The following is a 19087-nucleotide window of genomic DNA, read 5'->3' on the forward strand; positions in this document are numbered from 1 at the left end:
TGTTATGACAGCTCCTCAGACAATGAACATTTATTGAGCACCGACTGTAGACCAGACGCGGTGATGGGGCGCGAGGCCTCGTGGATGAGCACACGCCGTCTCTACCCTGAAGGAGTTGTGGTCCCAGGTGCTCTAACGCGGTCGGTCGAGGGGCCACTGTAATGTTCTCCCATATCCCAATGTGCGTTGTCTCACAGAGCTGTAGCCTGAGAAAGACATGGAGCTGTTAAACATCCATTTTGCCTATTCCCTGGTTCTTTTGGGGGTCCTGGGTGAGAACGGGCACTTAATTGTAGGTAAACTCATGAAGATAGTGCCTGCCCCAAGTCCTGTGAACCTTCCTTACGCATCTTCAAGTCATCAAAAGGGTGGTGACACCTTCAGAACTGGCATGGCTTGTATGAGCAGAGGTTCAGCTCCACTGCAGAGTTTAAGGCATTTGTAGAATCCACTTTCTGCAGACGAATCGCCTCCGAACCGTAAAAGTAACGGTTGAATGTCGTCACGTAATTTTCACGTGAGGCTCAAAGATAATTCTTGCACCGAGGTAGCGCTATCCACGTGATATTTTATTCAGAAGACTTTTAGAATAACGAAGTTCTGACTCTCCGATAAACTTAAGTTTGGAGCAATCAAAACCCCGGAGTTTCTTGAATTACCTCCCAGATGTACCAACAAGGAGAAAAAAGATCTGCTTTCATCATTGAAATTAACATTGATGTGGAGACAGGGAAGGAAAGTGAATAAAAAAGAAAGGTTTGGGGGAAAGAGCCGAGGTTTGCAGAGCAGGAGGTACAGCCGAGCATCTGCCCCTGGTTGTGGGACCAGGAACCAAAGGCCGCCGTGCGAACAGTGACCGGGGGCCAGAGCACCAGAGAGAGGCTGGGTCTGGGACCCGAAGCGAGCAAAGACTCCCTGAAAACACTTATAAAAAGTCTCATGTCCACTCAAACAAAATGCGAAGGCAGCCCAGAGATAAAGAAAACAGTCGCAACGGCCTGTGTGCCCCGGGGGGTCACTCCCTGCCAGGCTGCTGGCGCTGCATTTCTCTGGGTTTTCTCAGTCCTGGGAGGGCTGTCTTTGTGCCCTACACGCGGTGGACGACTCTCCTGTGTCCGGTCCTCCGTGGGGTCCCTGCAGCCTTTGCTGCGGCCCGTCTGCCGGGCCCCCTCTCCGGGCACGGGCACCCGCTTCCCATGGACCCTGCGTGTGGAGCCCACCTCCCTCGCTCTGTGCATCGTCCTGCAAAACCTGCTTCTTGGTCCTGACCACCTAACTGAGCTCCCTTTCTACTTCATGCTCCGCAGTTTCGTTTTGAAAATGACCATAGATGGGAGGGTCGCTTAATGCTCCTACCGTGGACTCGAAACCTTTATGGCCGTGTAAAGGTTTACCAGCGCGAATTCGCCCTGTGTTTGAATACCTGCTTGGGAGAGCTTATTTCAAGTGACATCTGCGTGCCTTCTCCAAGCATGCTCTCCTGCACTATTTCATTTCACTTTCCCAACAGGCAACAGTGCTACCACCTCCATTTCACAAATGAAGAAGCCAAGGATTATTGGGCTAAAAGGACGACCGTCCCAGGTCACACAGCCAGCTGCCCGTCTCCAAAGTCAAGGCCATTTCTTTGACCACTGAGCCCTGCGGTGCAGACCACCTGCCACACATGCTGGCATTTTCCAGCACAGACTGTTGGCCACTCTCTGTCTCTTTATTGGGTTTATAGCTTTAATCTAGTCATAAAACCTAAACAAATTCATCCCAATAGTTTGCCCTTGGTTTTTAAATTCCTACAGATGTCCCATAAATACAACGAAAAGGCCCAAAGAGGCCCAAAGTGATGGTGGTGACACACGTTATCACTACGTTGCTATCTCACTGCGTTACTTCACTCAGGGTCTTAAACTTGCTAAGACAGAGCCCCCTTTGCAGGCCCACAGTCTGTTGTCTTCACTTCACGTTGCTGGCTTGTTTTTCAAGTCGGGAAGGCAGGGGCGGGGACAGGCACCTAAGGGAGAGCCGATCCCACCGTCTCTGTTGGGGTCCGATCCTCCTGGTGCCACGCCTGCCTTGCAAAGGAGGCAGCTCCCTTGGGGGACAGACGCCCTTCCCACCCGCGCTTGTCTTCATCCTGTTCTCCACAGTGTAAACCCCGTTATTTTAGTTATTCTCACAGCTACCTCAAAGTCGGCAGAGAAAGTATCATTGCTCCCGTTTTACAGACGAACAGACCGAGTCGACACCACACTCTTGTAATTTTGACGTTTGCTAAACGTCCTGAGTAGCATCGAGCAGCGGCAGAATCCAGTTTTCATTGGTTTACAGTTAGCACCATGAACGCTGCAATTGGGCCGAGTTAATTACAAGGGACTGGAGAACCGTACTAAGTGGGTTGCTTTCTGTAAGACTCCGTCCGCTGGCGTCATCTGTGTGTAACAAGGGGAACACAGGGTTGGGAGAGTTCTGGCGGCAGGAAGGGGACCAGCTACCCGGACCCCTGGCACCCCTGAGCCTCCCCGGTCCTCAGGGTGCCTCCCAGCTCGTTGGTCTGTAGGCCAGTCGCCAGACTGACCCCACAGCAGACCTGCCTGACGTCACTGTTCCTGATTTGCTTCTGGTGATCTGTGCCCTGGGATTCCAGGCCACATCCCGTCTCATTCCTGGGCTTTTCCAGTCTTCTCAGATGGTCTCTCTGAGGAGCGTTTTCACAGCCCACACCAGATTCAGCAGGCTCTCGCGCAGGGCTCTCGGACACTGTTCTGCCTCGTGTGACCCGGTGATCGTGCGTCGTCCTGCACCGCATGATAGTTATTCGTTGGCCCAGATGCTGTCGTGATGCTTTGTGGCGCTGTGTTTGCTGCCCTCCGGAACTTAAGCTCTGTGAGGACAGGACCGCCTTTGAACCCTACCCCACGCCCCTCCTGGAGTCCAGGAAAAAGCCTGGCAGAGGGCTGTCCCTCAACACTTACTGAGCAAGTTCAGTTCAAGCTGGACCTGACTTTTGATCTACCTTAGAGATACCATGTCCTTAAAGAGTGTGAAAAAGAGGCAGACAATTAAAATACTGCAGGGGAGCGTTTGTAAAACACGCACGATTGGCTTTTGTTGGTTCCAGCAAACGAATGAATGAGTGAGTGAATTGATGAGTGAGGGAATGAATGAATGGGTGAATGAGTGAATGAATGGGTGAATGAGGGGCAGCAGCTGTGTTTCACTCAAACGTCTCAGCTTCAGGCTCGAGGCTCTAGAACACCATCTCCACGTTTGTGTCGTAGGTTCGGGTTCTCTGTTCCACTAGAAAGCAGGGAACTCTTTCCTGAAATCAGCGAAAGCTTAGCCTCTAAAGTGGAGAAGTTGCCCTTTAGCAGGTGTGTTTATAACCGTGTCCCCGGTGTCCCCACCTTCCCCCCGTGGTACAGGTCACTCACTCTCTCGAACCCCCCAGACTCACCCACGCCCCAGACGCCCTCGCGGCTCTAACCCATCTCACCCCCAGCGTATGAGCCTCGTGCTCGCGTCTCGCTAACACACTTACTTGGAAGCTACGTGCATTTCCCGGCGGCTCATTATTTAGAAGGTTCTCGCTTTGGGGAATCTTACAGCTGCCGGATTATGTAATTCAGAAGTGTTTTTCTTAATGTGAACCCATACCATGTGTTATCCCATATTCTAATCAGATATCAGTATCACAGTGAAGAAATTCATCCGTATTAAGAGTGTTTTAACCCATTTCTTACATGTTTTCATTTTGTTCCTGCTTAAACCCATGCATTTATTAAGCAGAAGACGGATCACATCTTTAATCCGTTTGCACTTGACCTACTGTTTCCACTGCAGGAGTCGCATGACCTCCAGGCAGGCACTGCACATGCACCCCCTTAGCTTCCTTCTGCCCCTCCCCCGCAAGGCACCTGTGCAGACAGCCCTGCTTCGTGAAAGCAAAGGAGACGGGGCCCTGGGACGCTGAGGTCGTTGTTTTAATAGTGTTGTTCAAGGTGTAATTGATTTCCTTCTAAATTTGACAAAGTGCCTTTTATCTGAACTAGTTTGAAGACCCTCAACCCAGTTCTTTAGTGAACACTGAATTCTTTAGAATAGGACTATTTTATTTTCCCTCCAGGGCTTTGTTTAGCAAAGAATCCAGCTCCCTTAAAAGCTCATTTTCCTCTGTACACTGTCTCCCCTTAATTGCTGTTAAAAACGGGGAGGGGCAGAAACCTGCAGAAAGTGTGAATCCCCTCATTTCTGAGAAGGAGCAGTTCCACTGTTTGTTCTACATCATTAAATTACTGAGAGTTATGGTCACATTGCAAGCGCCTGAATGCTCAGCTTTTTTAAAAAAAAAATAGAGGCTGCGTCTCTGCATTTAGAGGAAACGATAATTACGCCGTCTTTCCTAAGTCATCCGCATTTCCTCGCTTGGGGTCTCAGGAATACAAACAGACCACCTCTTAAACACAAACATTAGCAGAATTTAGGTTATTTCAGGTTGTCATCTAAAGTGGAAGGGAGCTGCTTCTGGGCGGGCTCCTGTGTGCACTGGGCCTGCGGAGGTCCCGAGATGTTGCACGGTCAAGTTTGCTCCCCTGGTGGCCTCTGTCTCTCTCTCTCTTTCTTTCTCTTGCACAAAACCGCTCTGTTCCAGGCCAGCTGCGAGTCATAAGAACAAGTCTACGAAAACTCAAATGCTTGTGAGGAGAGGAACGAGGTGAGGCAGTGACTTTGTAAGGGAGCAGCGTTTCGCGCGGATGGAGTTCCTCAGGTGCGGTGCTCTGGGCGCTCCTGTCTCCTGGGAGCTGCCGCTGCCTGGGGTGTACCATCGTGGCCGGAGAGTTGATTCTCATGAATCAGTTTCGGGGAAAGAGAAACAAGGGGTTGAAACCCCTCAGTGACAGAATTCAATCAAATGTGCTTATGGCCTTGCTTTACCCATTTTTAGTAAAAGAACACTTCTGTTGTTGCTGCGAAATCTTGGGAAGGTAATGATCTGTTTTCACTTTTGCCTCTTGGTTAAAACAAGCACAGATCATTTTAGCAAGTGAACTTCTTAGGGAAAATGAGAGCCTGCAGAATGTCTCTCCTGTGTCCCGGGGCCCCACTGAACAAAGAACCGTCCCCCCTCAGGCGCCCATGACCTGCCTCCTGGCTGGAGCCTTTCTCCAGAAATCCGGGAAATGGCCAGGGACCTCAGCTCCCAACCAAACACGCCGAGGGACTGTCCCTCACACCCTCCCTGCCACGGTGCACTTGCAGCCCTTCCTCCCCAGGACCCCAGGTGGGGCTGTGAGGACCCCGCCTGGACCCCGGGAGCGATGTGGCTCCCTGGACAACTGTCCCCCCATGGGGCCTTCCTCCCCCTGTGGCTTCATCTCAGCTTCGGTAGGTCTTTCCACATCGCCAGCTAGGACACTCAGAGACACAAGGGGAGAGTGTGGGTATCTCTTTAAGGAGTGAAGCACCCTGAGTTTGAGAACGTCCTTTCTGTCTCTTCCTGATGAGGGAACAAGTTGATGAGGTCCCTGCAATTTTGCTAAAGTCCATTCCCTCTCTTCCTCCAGCTCAGACTGGGACAGGGGAGGGGCTGCTGTGAGTAGAGCTCTGCCCCTGTAAATATCACCAGGGCAAACATGCCAAATAAACCTGTTCAGACACACCCAGAGCCCAGGGCTCTACACACTGCTGTGGAGTATTGAGTAGCAGCCACAGCTCGGGGTTTTCTCTCTTTCCTTTAATAAATCGCTGTGAAGGGCAGGTGACATTCCAGCGACCAAAGGCTCGCGATGGCGCCACTCCCCAGAGCTTGAAGCTTTATTGGATTCATCTTCGTGTTTGTTGCTTCGTCTGGGTTGAGGAGGCCTACACACGACAGAGGGTGGGACGCACGGCGGGTTGGGAAGCCCGGGGGGTGGGCAGGGCGCACCATCAGCGGTCCAAAGAGGACAGGTGTGGGAGCAGGTGGCCGGATCTAAGCCCCACTGGGAGATGCTGCGAACTCTGAAGCCCTGTGTCCGGGCCGTCAGAGGATGGGGACCCCAGAGCGGTCAACGGGGACTGCACGGAGGGGACCCTGGGGCAGGGGCTCCGTGCTCACACCACCCCAGCAGCCCTGGGTCCTGGGACGGAGGTGAGATTGTGTGGAACTGTCCGACAGGGAGAGACTGCCCCCCAGTTCCAGGCCGGCAGGGCACTTCTGATGCCCACGACTTCCAAGGTGATCGCAAAACCTGGTGAATGCAGGAGTCAACCAGGCACTGAATTCACAAACTCAAAGAAAAACATTGCTATTCAGAGTGTTAAAGGTACGCAGAACACGTGCACCCCCGTGCAGACCTGGACGGCGTCCCAGGCCAGTGGTGGGGCCTTCAGGGGTCCAGCCACCAGATGCCGGGCAGAGAAGTTACCCGTTATCCAGATGTGTGAAACGGATGGAGGTCGGAGTTTTCAGAGCTTCCCACATGTGTCTGGGACATCCCCTGGCACTAAGTGGCCTTAGATAGCCTTATGCTTTCCATCGAACACTCTTTGAGATGTCTGGCTTCTTTTTTCTTTGCTCCTCCAAGTTTTTGAGAGTCGACCAAGACAAGGACAAGGACTGCAGCTTGGACTGCGGGGGTCCCACCCAGAAACCCCTCTGCGCCTCGGACGGGAGGACCTTCCTGTCTCGCTGTGAATTTCAGCGCGCCAAGTGCAAAGACCCCCGGCTAGAGATTGCTTACCGTGGAAACTGCAAAGGTAAGTTGCTTTCGATCATTTGTTCAAGAATCAGTCACTGAAGTGTACACCCATGTGCTTTATTTTCATTTGGGTAAGGTTTTCTACGTAAAATGTCAAGGGTTTATGTTGAGAGCACGTAGCGAGAAGAGTCATTTCTGAATCATTTTTTTCTTGTTGAATGCTCTCTTTTCTTAGAATGTTTTATGACATCATGACACAAATTTATCCAAGGGTTTCACAGAATGTTTCCAAAGTGTCTTAAAATTATTCTCACCAGTTTTTTTTTATTGGTTCTTCCAACTCCTTCTCATTTCACCTTTCAGCCTGTGGGGAGTGTGTAATAGCACCTGTGCCGTTTTCAGTGATTTTTTTTGGGGGGGGGGTGCTGATTTCACACTTGTAATATTCAATTTTCCTGATCTAAGAAGAAGATTTGGAGTTAACAAGCACGCTTAGAGCAAAACATTGAAATGCTTCCCACGTTAATGAAGGGCTTGACTCAGCAAAACACGCTGATGTTTCAAGCACAGATAGAGTCAATTTCAGAAAGAGATTTAACCTTCTTTTTCTTATTATCTAGGAAAAAAAGCCACACAGGCTAAAACACCCTTGAGACAGTGTTCTGCGGTGTTTAGCTGTTAGCGCCAACAATCTGCCCAAAGAAAGAAGAGCTACTGTCTCAACTCCGTGCTTGGCCAGGTTTTGAGTAATTTGCTCTTCCTTTCATAATGCGACACATCCTAAGTAAACAGGTTGGGGCCACTGCTCTACGTGACAAAGACAGAGTTTTGCCGGTCCTTGGACGTGGGCGCCACTCCCGCTGACACCCTGCAGGACACTCTGCCCACAGGCGTCGGGGCAGCCCAGCACTCACCCCCCACGCGCGTCTGATTTGTGTGCCCTAAACACGTCCCTCGGAGAAAAGTTTGGATGTAACTTTATGCCTTGATTGTTGTAACACACCTCGGGTATCTGTGCTGAGAAATGAGAAGTGACCTAAGAATGAATTCAAGTATCAGGTGATCCACCTTTTAGAGAACCTTCTAGAAACAATGGCCTGTGCTGACTTAACTTGTGAGAACAGGTGCTGTGGAGGTGGCAGTAAAGTTTGAGTTTTACGATCCTCTTTGGTGACGTTCCTTTAGAGAACCCCCGCAAATGCCCTTTAGGAGGATAATTCCCGTCAAACACTCTGTCGGAGGACGATGAGGAAGCCGCTGTATGAAGCCTCTGTGTTGGCCATAGTCTCCGTGGGCGTCTGTGGTGGGTTCATTAGACAGAGGCCAGAGGCCGTCCATCTGTCTGGGTGGACATTGACACCAGAGGCCTCTGTGTCCCACAGTTGAGGTCGCTCTCCCGGGCCTCCCACTTCGAGCTCTGCAGAGTCCACGGTGGGTTGCTTTTGCACAGGGACGGTAAACTGGAGTTAAGCGCAGATGGCCTTTTGGGGATGTCACTGTTAGCTTATTTGTGTTTGGATCCAGCCTCATTTTTTTCTGGAAAATTCCCTTGGTTGGGATTCTCACACCTCACTGAAGAAGTTTCAGACCATAAATTTGTGACACAAAAAGTGTGATAAGGGATGGGACTTCCCTGGCGTTCCAGTGGTTGGGACTTCGCCTTCCAATGCAGGGGGTGCAGGTTCCATCCCTGCTTGGGGAGCTGGGGTCCCACGTGCCTCATGGCCAAAAAACCAAGGCATAGGCCAGAAACAATATTGTAACAAACTCAATAAAAGACTTTAAAAATGGTCCACATCAAAAAAAAATCTTTAAAAAATGTGATAAGGAAGAAGTAGGTAAAAACTAAACTTATTTCCTAAAAACAAGTTTAGTTTAAATCAAAAGGATTAAAATAAAAAGAATGCGAAGGTACCTGTAAACGTCGAGGTCAAGGTTATCTGGTGCTTCGGTTGCCAAGGGTAGCAAATATTAAAGTTACTTTAAAGAGACATTGTTAGTTGTACGACATAGTTTGAGATAACTGGGCATCAGGTACCTCTGACACTGTAGGTTTGGGGGAGTCGGAGCTCTGAAGCGTCTGCTTTCAGTCCTCTCCTGTGGGTGATCTGAGTCTGGTCCACGCTGGGGCTGCCCGGAGAAGGGCTTCCCGGTCTGCAGACCGTCTTTTCCCACAGACGCAGCCTTTCCCTGGAGCCGAGCTCTGAACGGGAGCGGACCCTCCTCAGGGGCGGCTCCTTCATTCCAGCTGATTTACTTTGCCTCGTTTCCCCACCCTGTCCCTGTGTGTCCAGCATTTAACACCCCCCAGCCTGCCCCGGGACCACGTGGCAGGAAGGGTTCACGGTGAATGGGAGGGGACCCTGGTGCTGATGGACCAGAGACAGGTGTCCTGACTCCCCGGGCAGGTGCTGCTGTTACATCCCTCTGTCCCCAAGGGCACAACCACTGCCAATTCCGCGCCACACCCAGGTCGAGAGCTTTCTGCTGTGAAGGTGAGAGCGGGGGAAGGAGATTGAAATGGCACTCCCACTGCACGGAATACGCATATTCATCCGCCTTTGCTCTAAATTATTCCCGGTTTTGAAATTGGCTGGTGTATCGTAGTATCAACTTGGCAAGTGTGAAGCTGCATATATATATATATTTTTTTGCGGTACGCGGGCCTCACCCGTTGCGGGCTCTGGACGCGCAGGCTCGGCGGCCATGGCTCACGGGCCCAGCTGCTCTGCGGCATGTGGGATCTTCCCGGACCGAGGCACGAACCCGTGACCCCTGCATCGGCAGGCGGACCCTCAACCACTGCGCCACCAGGGAAGCCCTGCTCTTAACTATTGACCTTGAACAGAAGTACACTGGTTTACACTGATGGATTTTTCTCATATTTTCTTAGAAATTTGTGGAGTTTGTGTTTTTAGAACTCAGCAAACCCATTAATATTTTTCTTTTGATCTGAGACCATTGGGCCTTTCTTTTCAAGAAAAATCTCTGACATTGAATAAAAAAGCCAAAAAAAAAAAAAAAGGGAGAAGACGGAAAAGAAGAAGAAGAAGAAGAAGAAAAGTCTAGATGCCGGTGGTTCTTGGAACTATTTTGAGATTTCTGGAAACAGAATTATAAAGGATATCTGACAGAAACAACTTCCTGGAGATTTCCGAGACCTGGCTTTTTAGTGACCAGTGAATAAGAAAAGAAACATGGTTACAAAGTGCTTCCTGATACCCGTCGTCCCCTTTCTCATTCGCAGCCCGAGTCTTATGGCCACCGTCCCGCTCGTCATTGCAGAGCGACCCCCCGGCAGCGTTGGGGTCTCTGTGGGTCACAGCGTGGCCGGCATACGAGTGCACAGGGGTCCACAATGTCGAGGAGACAGACCCCTGCCCCTCGACGGGGGTTATTATTAATATCGCGATTATGGCGAGTTTCCAGAGCCCTTGTTCTCTCCTTGTGAATACCCTGGGCTTTCACTCTGGACACATAGTGACCACTGGCCTAGAAGCCTTGGCGTGCCTTCCGGGCCCTCTCTCCCTGCTGGGCTGCTGTGACCAGGCGTTACCTTAGCGCTCGCTGGGCAGGCCTGGCCCTCAGGACCGCGTGACCGTCCTCTTCCCTGTGTGTGACCCAGGCCACTTGCAGGGGGATCCTGCTGACCTGGGATCGATGTGCACTCCGCTGAGTCCTGCATGGAGAGAGCTCAGGCTCCCAGCACTGCATTTCCGGAAATTCCGAGGAAGGCGTAAACCACACATGTGGTCAGCAGGGCTGTCGCCCCTGAAAGTACCGAGGTTTTCAAGCAGAATTTCTGCGAGGCCGGAGGGTGCTCGTCACCTCCAGTCGGTGCAGTACCGCCCTCTCTGAGGTGCTCTGTGTACTTTAATTTTATTAAAACGCATGATATAAAACCTGACGGCGGTGGGGCCTGCGGCCCAGCCGCAGTACCTCTGATGCTACTGGCGTGGCCAGGCAGGCAGCTGGCCGTGGATCTCCACGTGGGGCAGAGATGGGGTCGGGAGGGCGAGGTCTCTGTTCTCTTTAGCAACCCTGTATCCTCCAAGGTTAGTTCATCAGAGGAGCTGGGGCAAGCGCAGCGCGGCCTCAGTCAGTCTGCCCTGTGAACGTTTGTAGCCAGACTTCACACAAAAGGACCCTGGGATGGCTTGCACGGGGACCTGGGGTGATGCGTTGATGACACTGTGGCGATCAGTTGTCATAGAGCTGCTTCTGATCAGTTGTTCCCCGGATAAATGTTGTAAGAAACGTTGGAATGCTTTTATATGTTCTTGCAGTCAGCTGTACTTTATCTTACTCTTTTTCCTTTAGGACTTGGCCACCCCGATTATGTACCCTGGCTTTTCCTGTTCTAATTTGTTTCTGTCTTGATGCGTTTACAATGATAATACTTACAATGAAAACTCAGTTTCTTTCTCCTCGGCTCTAAGATGCTCCCTCTGGTCAAGGGACGGTTTGGACCCTTGCCGTGGCTCTGCCTGAGCTGGGCCGCTGCAGGTGGGTGGACGGGGAGCCTTCCTTGGAGTCCCGCTGGTCCTTTATCAGAGCACAGCCTTCTGTATCATTTATGCCAAAGAACATTGCAGCACAGAATTCCTCATTTTCCTCGGAGGCTGCCCTTCAAAATTACGGGTGGGTACAGTATTCCAACTTTTGAAACACAGGGTCTGCCTTCATTCGATGCCAATAAAACTAAAGGCCTGTCGCCCTCGGGCTATCGTTTCTGCAGCCACTACTAAGGGAGAGCTGGCTTCCTCGTCAGCTTTGTTTGTTCAGACCCCAGCCTTGTCTGAGCAGCCCCCGTGCTGGCCACGGGGACCCAGCAATGAGAACTGTGTCCCCAGAGAGTTGACACCACCGTGCTCAAAACCATCACCATGTAGTCGCCCTGCTAGGTCCAGGGTCAGTAGGTCTGTTGACCTGAAAAATACCCAGTGTGGCCCTTTATTGTACGTTTCATAGTGGGACTCTGAAATAATTCCATATCCGCAAGGGTTTCTGCCTCAGTAAGAAGCTTGCTGAGTGGCTCTGTCTCTGGGGTGAGGACTCACACAGGAAGAGTTAAAGGACACGCAATCCACTTTCTTCTGGGTAATGTTTCCATGTCATCCTGTGTGTGATGGACAGAGGACCCCACAAGAAGAGCTCCCGGGCTCAGGGGCAGTCAGGGTCGGGACCGCCTGTACACATCAGTGCTCCATGACCTTGTTCTGGCTGGGCCTCCTCGGGGCCTGTTAACTCTTCTCCAAAATCTTCTGCATAAAATGTGCAGCAAATCTGTCTCTTCCAATAATTGCTTAAACCTGTTGTGAGTGATGTTAGCAAAGTAGGAAATGATTTGCTTCCTGTTTAAATGAAAACCATCATTAGAAACAACCACTATAAAACATGGCCGTTTATTTCTAGTTTAGAGCAAGCAGTGCATCTCGATAGTTTCCGTGACTAACGTATCTTGACGCATAGACACGTTTTGTGATCCCCTTGGAAAAGGAATCTCTTTCACTTTGCAGTTGAGAGAAAACAATTAACAACTAGGTAAATAAATTGCTTACAAAACTCATTATTACTAACAAAAAACTCATCCCAAAATTTTTATTAAAAACCTGTTGTTAGCAATGCCTTGCTAAACACAGGGAAGAAATTATTTGTAAAGTCTCTGCTCTTTCAGATAACAACAACTTTCTAAAAAATACGATCAAATTTGCATCAAAGCAAAAGTTTTTCTTTGGTCTAGTAAAATGATTGAAATCCTTGATTAGAAGGAGCTTAATGCTTTGATTTAATTAAAATATTATAATTTTCAGTTAAGCTGGATTTTCCTATGAGGTAAAAATTGGTCATACTTTAAAAATTACTATGAACCAAAAAGTTACGTGATACCACTTCATACCCACTAGGATGGCTATCACAATTAAAAATGAAAAACACAGGAAATCATTATTGGTGGGAATGTGGATACATTGGAACGCTTGTCCATTTTGGGGCAGGAATGTAAAATGGTTCATACACTGTGAAAAACAGTTTGGTGTTTTCTCTGTGAATTGGACACAGAATTATCATAGGACCGAGAAATTCCCCTCCAGGTATATATATCCCTAAGACTTGAAAACGGAGGTTCAAACAAAAGTCTGTACGTGAGTGCCCGGAGCAGCGTTACTCATAATCACCAAAAGGTGGAAAGAGCCCAAATGTCCATCAGTACTAGAGCAGATACACACGCTGCGGTGTGTCCGTACGATGGACATTCCTCAGCCCTAAGGAGGAAAGAAATGCTGGCACAGGTAACGCCGTGGATGGACATTGAAAACACACTGTCACACGCTTTGATTCCTTTTATATGAAATGTCCAAAACAGGCAAATGCACAGGGACGGAGAGCAGAGTGCTGTCGCCGGGGAGGGAGGGCGATCGGCTTCCCTGTGGAGATGAGAATGTCCTGGAGCCAGGTAGAAGCGGTGGTTACACAACATTTCGGATGCACTAAACGCCACTGAATTGTACACTTTTATGTTTTGTGTAGTGGCCCCACAGTAAGGGCAAATTATCGTGCCCACGTTTTGAGGCTTTAATTCTCAAACAGTTAAAAATAAATTGTCCAGAGTAAAATCTCAACAAGGCCCCTGAACAGTTAAGCACCTGCTTAATTTTTTTTTTTTTTTTTTGCGGTACGCGGGCCTCTCACTGCTGTGGCCTCTCCCATTGCGGAGCACAGGCTCCGGATGCGCAGGCTCAGCGGCCATGACTCACGGGCCCAGCCGCTCCGCGGCATGTGGGATCTTCCCGGACCGGGGCACGAACCCGTGTCCCCTGCATCGGCAGGCGGACTCTCCACCACTGCGCCACCAGGGAAGCCCCCTGCTTAATTTTTAATCTCACCACAGGAAGCGTAAAGAGAGAAAATATAATTGGGGAAGCAATGTATCACCTGTAAATTCAGCTCCAAGACTGTTGAACCTTTCTGTTCCACTTAAAAGTGACGGACAAATTGGAAAAACTGAGAATAATATAGTTCTGAGGCTCTGCTTCATAGTTTGATTTCTACAAAGAAGGGCATTGAGTTTAGCCTCCAGAGTGTATCTGTGAACCACATATGGTTTACAGCGATGTTAAGGGCACAGGGGAGCGTTCCAGCCGCTCAGGATGAGCTGTCCCGGACCGCGGCCGGGGGACACAGCACAAGGGCGTGTTAACGACAGTGCGCTGTACATGCAGAAACTTTCTGAAAGGGTCAGCCTCGTGTTAAGTGCCCTAACCAGACTAAAATAAAAAACAAAGTAGAAAGAACACTAGGAGATGTTACTAATTGGGGGCGAACTCCCTAGCGTGTTTCTGTATTTCCGTAGGATGGATGTGGAGGACGCTCTTGGACCTCTTCTCAGGAGCGAGGGCCCTGCCCCTGACTCACGCTTTCCGGGATCGGGGAGTAACAGGCAGGTTGGTGTGAGGCACAGAGCGCTCCTGCCTAGTCGGCGGCTACAGACTTGCTCTCAGGGATGCTTGACACGGTCCCTGCAGTTCCTGCTGCAAAGTCTTCCTGGTTTCCTGTGGCTGAGTCCTCAGCCACGTGCCAGACGTAAACCTGAACGTGCCGTCCGTGTGAGAGGTTTGAGAGCTCTCCCGCCAGTGGCAAATGTGGAGTCTTTTCCAGAAGACTGGAGCCCGGAACGGGGCCCGTAGGTGGTTTGGGAAATGTCTGCGTTTTTGGCGTGTTCCACAATAGTTCAAATGTTAGAAGTAATTTGTAACCCCGTCCGTACCCTCGTGGGGACCTCGCAAGCTGAGAACTCATGTCACTTTTCCTTTTAGACACAGTCAAACCACAGGTTATGCTAAAAAAATGAGGACAGAAGTCCAGCAGAGCAGTGATTTCTCCTCAGCTAAAACACAGGCTACATTAAAACCACATGTTGCCGAGTGCTGGCAAAAATGCAGATCAAGACGTGAGGCCTGAGCCTGCCTGGACGTGTTCCGCCTGACGCGCAGGCCCATCTTGCGGGAGGCGGCGGCCACGGGGCTTCCACAGGGTCCAAGATAAGGGTTTCCGGCAGCAGAGTCAGTATTTAGACATGGTCGCTGCAGGACAGGCAGCCCCGAGCCCTGGAGCTCGCGCCCAGATGGCATTTCGTTGTAGCTAAGACATTTTACTACCAAGCAATCAGAAAGTCACCATCTAAAAATGCTGGGCAGTGGACACGTTTGAAGCAGCATCTCAGTGTCCAGAGGGCCTTCCAAATCCAGACAACTTGTAATTTAGATCTGGAAACACTTAAGAAAACTGGGGCAAGCCATTCTTTGCAACTTCTAAAATTCCAAGGGGCTACATCAGATGACGGGTCTAAAGAACTAAGGCATGTGCCTGGGGTGCCGCCCGAGGGCGTGAGGCTAGCGGTGGCAGCCCTGGGGACGCGCTTCCCCACGGTGGACGCAGATTCTGCAGAACATGTTTTATTGGCCTTTGGTCGTGAGAAGAGGGGCCCCTGTCGGGGGCTGGCCCACCTGTGTAACTCCTCCCGGGTCCTGAGACAAGCAGCAGGAGTGAACAGGCTCTGGTACCGCTTCAGATGGAGCAGGCTGGCGGCTCCCCGGCCCTGCCTTCCCACCATCGCAGGTCTCCACGGTGGGTCTTGGTGTCTGTTTCCTCATTCCTGCCATCCAGAGCTGGGTTAGATGGGCTTGACTGGTTCAGTCTTTCCCTTCTCTACTAGTTGATGGTGTCCCAGGGGATCTCTTCCTAAGGAACAGTAGGAACATCGTGCTTTGTATCAAATCATCATGTTGTATTTTCACGTGAATGGGTGGAAATTTGTGCTCAGCGCGAGGACTGATAAAGGTATTTGACCTTTAATCTGATTTACTGTTGGACTTGCCTCTTGAGGTGAGAAGCGCAGGAGCCTGGTATCACTCTGACATCCTAAGAAACTCAGATGCAGAGGAAAGAGGCTGCCGGGTGGACAAGGGTGGACCACAGATGGGACGGGTCCCTGGGCTGCAGCCGAGGGCAGGAAGGCACGTGCCCCCAGGGTGCCCGCCTGCCCCCCTCCCTCCAGGGCGGTGCCTTTGTGCTGAGTTTCACCGTGGCTCCTGGACCCGGTACCCACTTGGCGCATGGCCTGGCCCCTGTGCTCCGAAGGACCTCCTAGGATCTGAGAGTCTGTCTGTGACCGGCGGGGCTACTGCCCATCTTGCATTGTCTGGGAAGCAGAGTCCACATTTCTCCACAGGCAAGCGGAGTGGCCTTTCAGAGCCGCGGCTTCTGGGAGAAGAGCGTCCCTTCCCGCCGAGGCCCGGCCTCCCCACGGGGATCCTGCTTGCTGGCCGGGCGCCCGCCGGGCAGCCAGCCTCCGCGCCGGGCCCCTCTGGCCCCAGCCCCTCGCGCGGGCGGTGCCTCTGCAGTGCACCCCGCGGCCTGACTGCCGCCCTCGCCCTGTGCCTCCCCGCAGACGTGTCCAGGTGCGTGGCCGAGAGGAAGTACACCCAGGAACAAGCCCGGAAGGAGCTGCAGCAGGTGTTCGTCCCCGAGTGCAGCGACGACGGCACCTACAGCCAGGTGTGCAACCCGGGGCGGGGCGGCGGGCCTCTCACGGGGCAGGGGTCTTCCTTCCTATCTCACAGTGGTTCCTCCCGAGGGGGTCGCTGTCACAAACAGGGCGAGTCCTTCCCCGGCGCACGTGCTCTTGTCACGGCCGTGCCGTCCCCCCTCACTGCTGGGAGACGGACCGCACGGCTTCCTCTAGGCCGGCTCACGGCTGAGCCTCCAACTCCGATTCGCTGTTAGTTGCGGAGGAGAACACGCCAAGGTCACATCTGGTTTCTGGGGTCACCTCGTTAGTCAGTGGTGGCGTCTGATCACCCAGTGCTCTATCTGGAGTGTGTCAATATTGTTATTGCCAATACTATGATTTCTTATTAAGGGAAACAAATTCCTGAAATACTACGCTAACTGACATAGCTTTTGGTAGGAAAAAAAAACCACACACAAGACAGGATCTGCTGTGAGCCATCCAATAATGATGTGAGCTCTGTGTATTTTCACAACAATCATTTGACCTTTGAAAGACTCAGGAAGGAGAGAGAGAGACAGAGAGAAGCTGGAGCCGTGGGTGGTGTCCACGCTGGCTGGCGGCGGTGGGGGGAGCTGGGGCAGTGAAGGGACATCCCGCCGGCAGCCGGACCGCAGTCTCCTGTCTGTCCTGACTCCTGGGTGACTGGGTTTCCCTCTTGTTAAGATGTGGGCTCAGGCCCCATCGCAAAGATGAAGGAGTAGATACTGAACGGTTACGGGCTGGCGCCCACCGGCGTTCACTGTACAACACCTCTGGTCCCTTTTGTCCCTAAGATCCCAGGTTCCAGAGCATTCCAGGTTGTTTGCCGGGTGTTCAAACGCAAGGACTCAGGAAGCACCAGGCCTCCTGGACCTGCGTTGGAACTGAGGCTGGGCTGCAGGTGGTGGAGGGGGCCTCACGGAGGGCGGGCGCCACTCGCACTGACTGCCCCGTCCCATGCCGTCCCTCCTGCAGGTCCAGTGCCACAGCTACACGGGGTACTGCTGGTGCGTCACACCCAACGGGAGACCCATCAGCGGCACCGCCGTGGCCCACAAGACGCCCAGGTGTCCCGGTAGGTCCAACTGAATTTACGAGGTGAAACTGCTGCTGACATTATTGGCTGCTTTCTGATCATCTTACAAATGTTTGCTCATAACTGAAAAGAAATTCAGTTTAGGTGGAATTATGAGGAATGTTGGGAATGGATTTGAGTCACTGGACAAAGCCCAAAGTATTATGAAAACTTTTTTTTTTTTTTTTTGCGGTACGCGGGCCTCTCACTGTTGTGGCCTCTCCCGTTGCGGAGCACAGGCTCCGGACGTGCAGGCTCAGCGGCCATGGCTCACGGGCCCAGCCGCTCCACGGCATGTGGGATCCTCCTGGACTGGGGCACGAACCCGTGTCCCCTGCATCGGCAGGCGGACTCCCAGCCACTGAGCCACCAGGGAAGCCCGAAAACTTTGTTTCTAAGAGAGCTTAGGAATGGAGGATCTGGGTCTGAACCACAGTAGGTTATGGCAATTCGGGGCTCTTAATGGTTAGAAATAACCACAGGGACCGTGGTCATCAGTGGAAAAGACCAAATGCTTTCATTGGCCGAGAAAAGCAAACATTTCTGCGTTTGTATGTATATATTTGCAAAGAAAAAGTGGCTCATTCCTCACAGATCCCTTTCCAGGTGGTTTATTTGTGTTCTTTTATTACTCATAAGAGGGCCTCGTGTACTGAAGGTAATAATATTGGCAGGAGAAGAATCTATAAAATGGTCTGTTTTCCATTAATATTTTACCAAAAATGTTATAAAAGATTCAGATCATTTTTATTTGAAAATGGTCTGCAGCTTGAGTTTTGATTAATTGGTGAGGGAGACCTGTCAGACCATTTATGAAGAAATTTCATGATCTTTGTGTCACAATCACTAGATTAAGCTTACTAGGGAAAAACATACTGTTATGTAACAATACAAAACATCTTCCTGAATTTTCATGCAAAATATTGAAACGTGTATTGACAGTTTACTTTCAGACTCCTTTTCTGTTTCAAGAACAGGCATCTTATAATTAGAAATTCTGTTCGTGATTCAGACATTTATACCAGGAGCCAAGGCACAGGTCAGAACTCATAACTGCCTCAGAATGATGATGTACGTACGTAATTAGCAGTAACACAAAACCTAATTTTAAGTGACTGGTCATCACTTAAAAGCCAGGGGGTGTGCATAATGTGGAATTAAAATATACTTATTTTTAAAACTGTTTTGTCATCCAAGATCTAAAAATTGCTGTAAATATATTTTTAGTGAGCTTACATTTGCACCTAATAATTCTTTTACAAACCCATGGAGTAAATGAAAGAGAAACAAATTAGCATAATGAGTTGGCCTCTGTGTGTGTCCCTCACTCTGAAAGTTACTTGCAAATGCTTATTTCAACCAAGTAACAGCATTTTGAGTCAATCTGAGCCTTATTTTACGAAGGAGACAGCAGAGGAGATACCTATTTCCATGATTTTAGTGACACCTTTTGAGAAATTAAGTAGTGTCTGAAAGAACTTTCTTAGAAAACCATGAGCAAAGTTGGCTGGATTTCTTATAACTTCCCTGTAACACTTCGTTTCTAGAATCAAACCACTGCACTGTTCACTCACATTATTTTTTCCAACCAGGTAGCAGCAATATTTTGCTGTATAGAAATGCTCCATTTTTTTCACTGCCCATGTGGATTTTTTTGTTTCAAGTGATGGGTTATGGAAGGAAGAGTATTCTTCCCCTTTGCTTAGAATCTGGTGTTTATTGCATGGAAAATGCCAGCGGGGGTGGGGAGGGCGTGTCTCTGAGGATACTTGTGGTGTGGGCAGGGCA

The 19087-nt window shown here is 50.6% G+C and overlaps 1 protein-coding gene across 2 annotated transcripts in view; it reads left to right on the forward strand.

The window, feature by feature from the left end:
- Positions 1-19087, forward strand: part of SMOC2 (SPARC related modular calcium binding 2) — a 154160-nt gene that overhangs the window by 38543 nt on the left and 96530 nt on the right. For both annotated transcript variants that reach the window (XM_082668606.1, XM_082668607.1), the window contains exons 2-4: positions 6561-6732; positions 16123-16229; positions 17200-17299. In XM_082668606.1, the coding sequence (XP_082524732.1) occupies positions 6561-6732; positions 16123-16229; positions 17200-17299 (379 nt within the window). The remainder of the gene's footprint in view (positions 1-6560; positions 6733-16122; positions 16230-17199; positions 17300-19087) is intronic.

Source organism: Grampus griseus (assembly GCF_964374135.1).
Source record: "Grampus griseus genome assembly, chromosome: 13".
Taxonomy (NCBI): domain Eukaryota; kingdom Metazoa; phylum Chordata; class Mammalia; order Artiodactyla; family Delphinidae; genus Grampus; species Grampus griseus.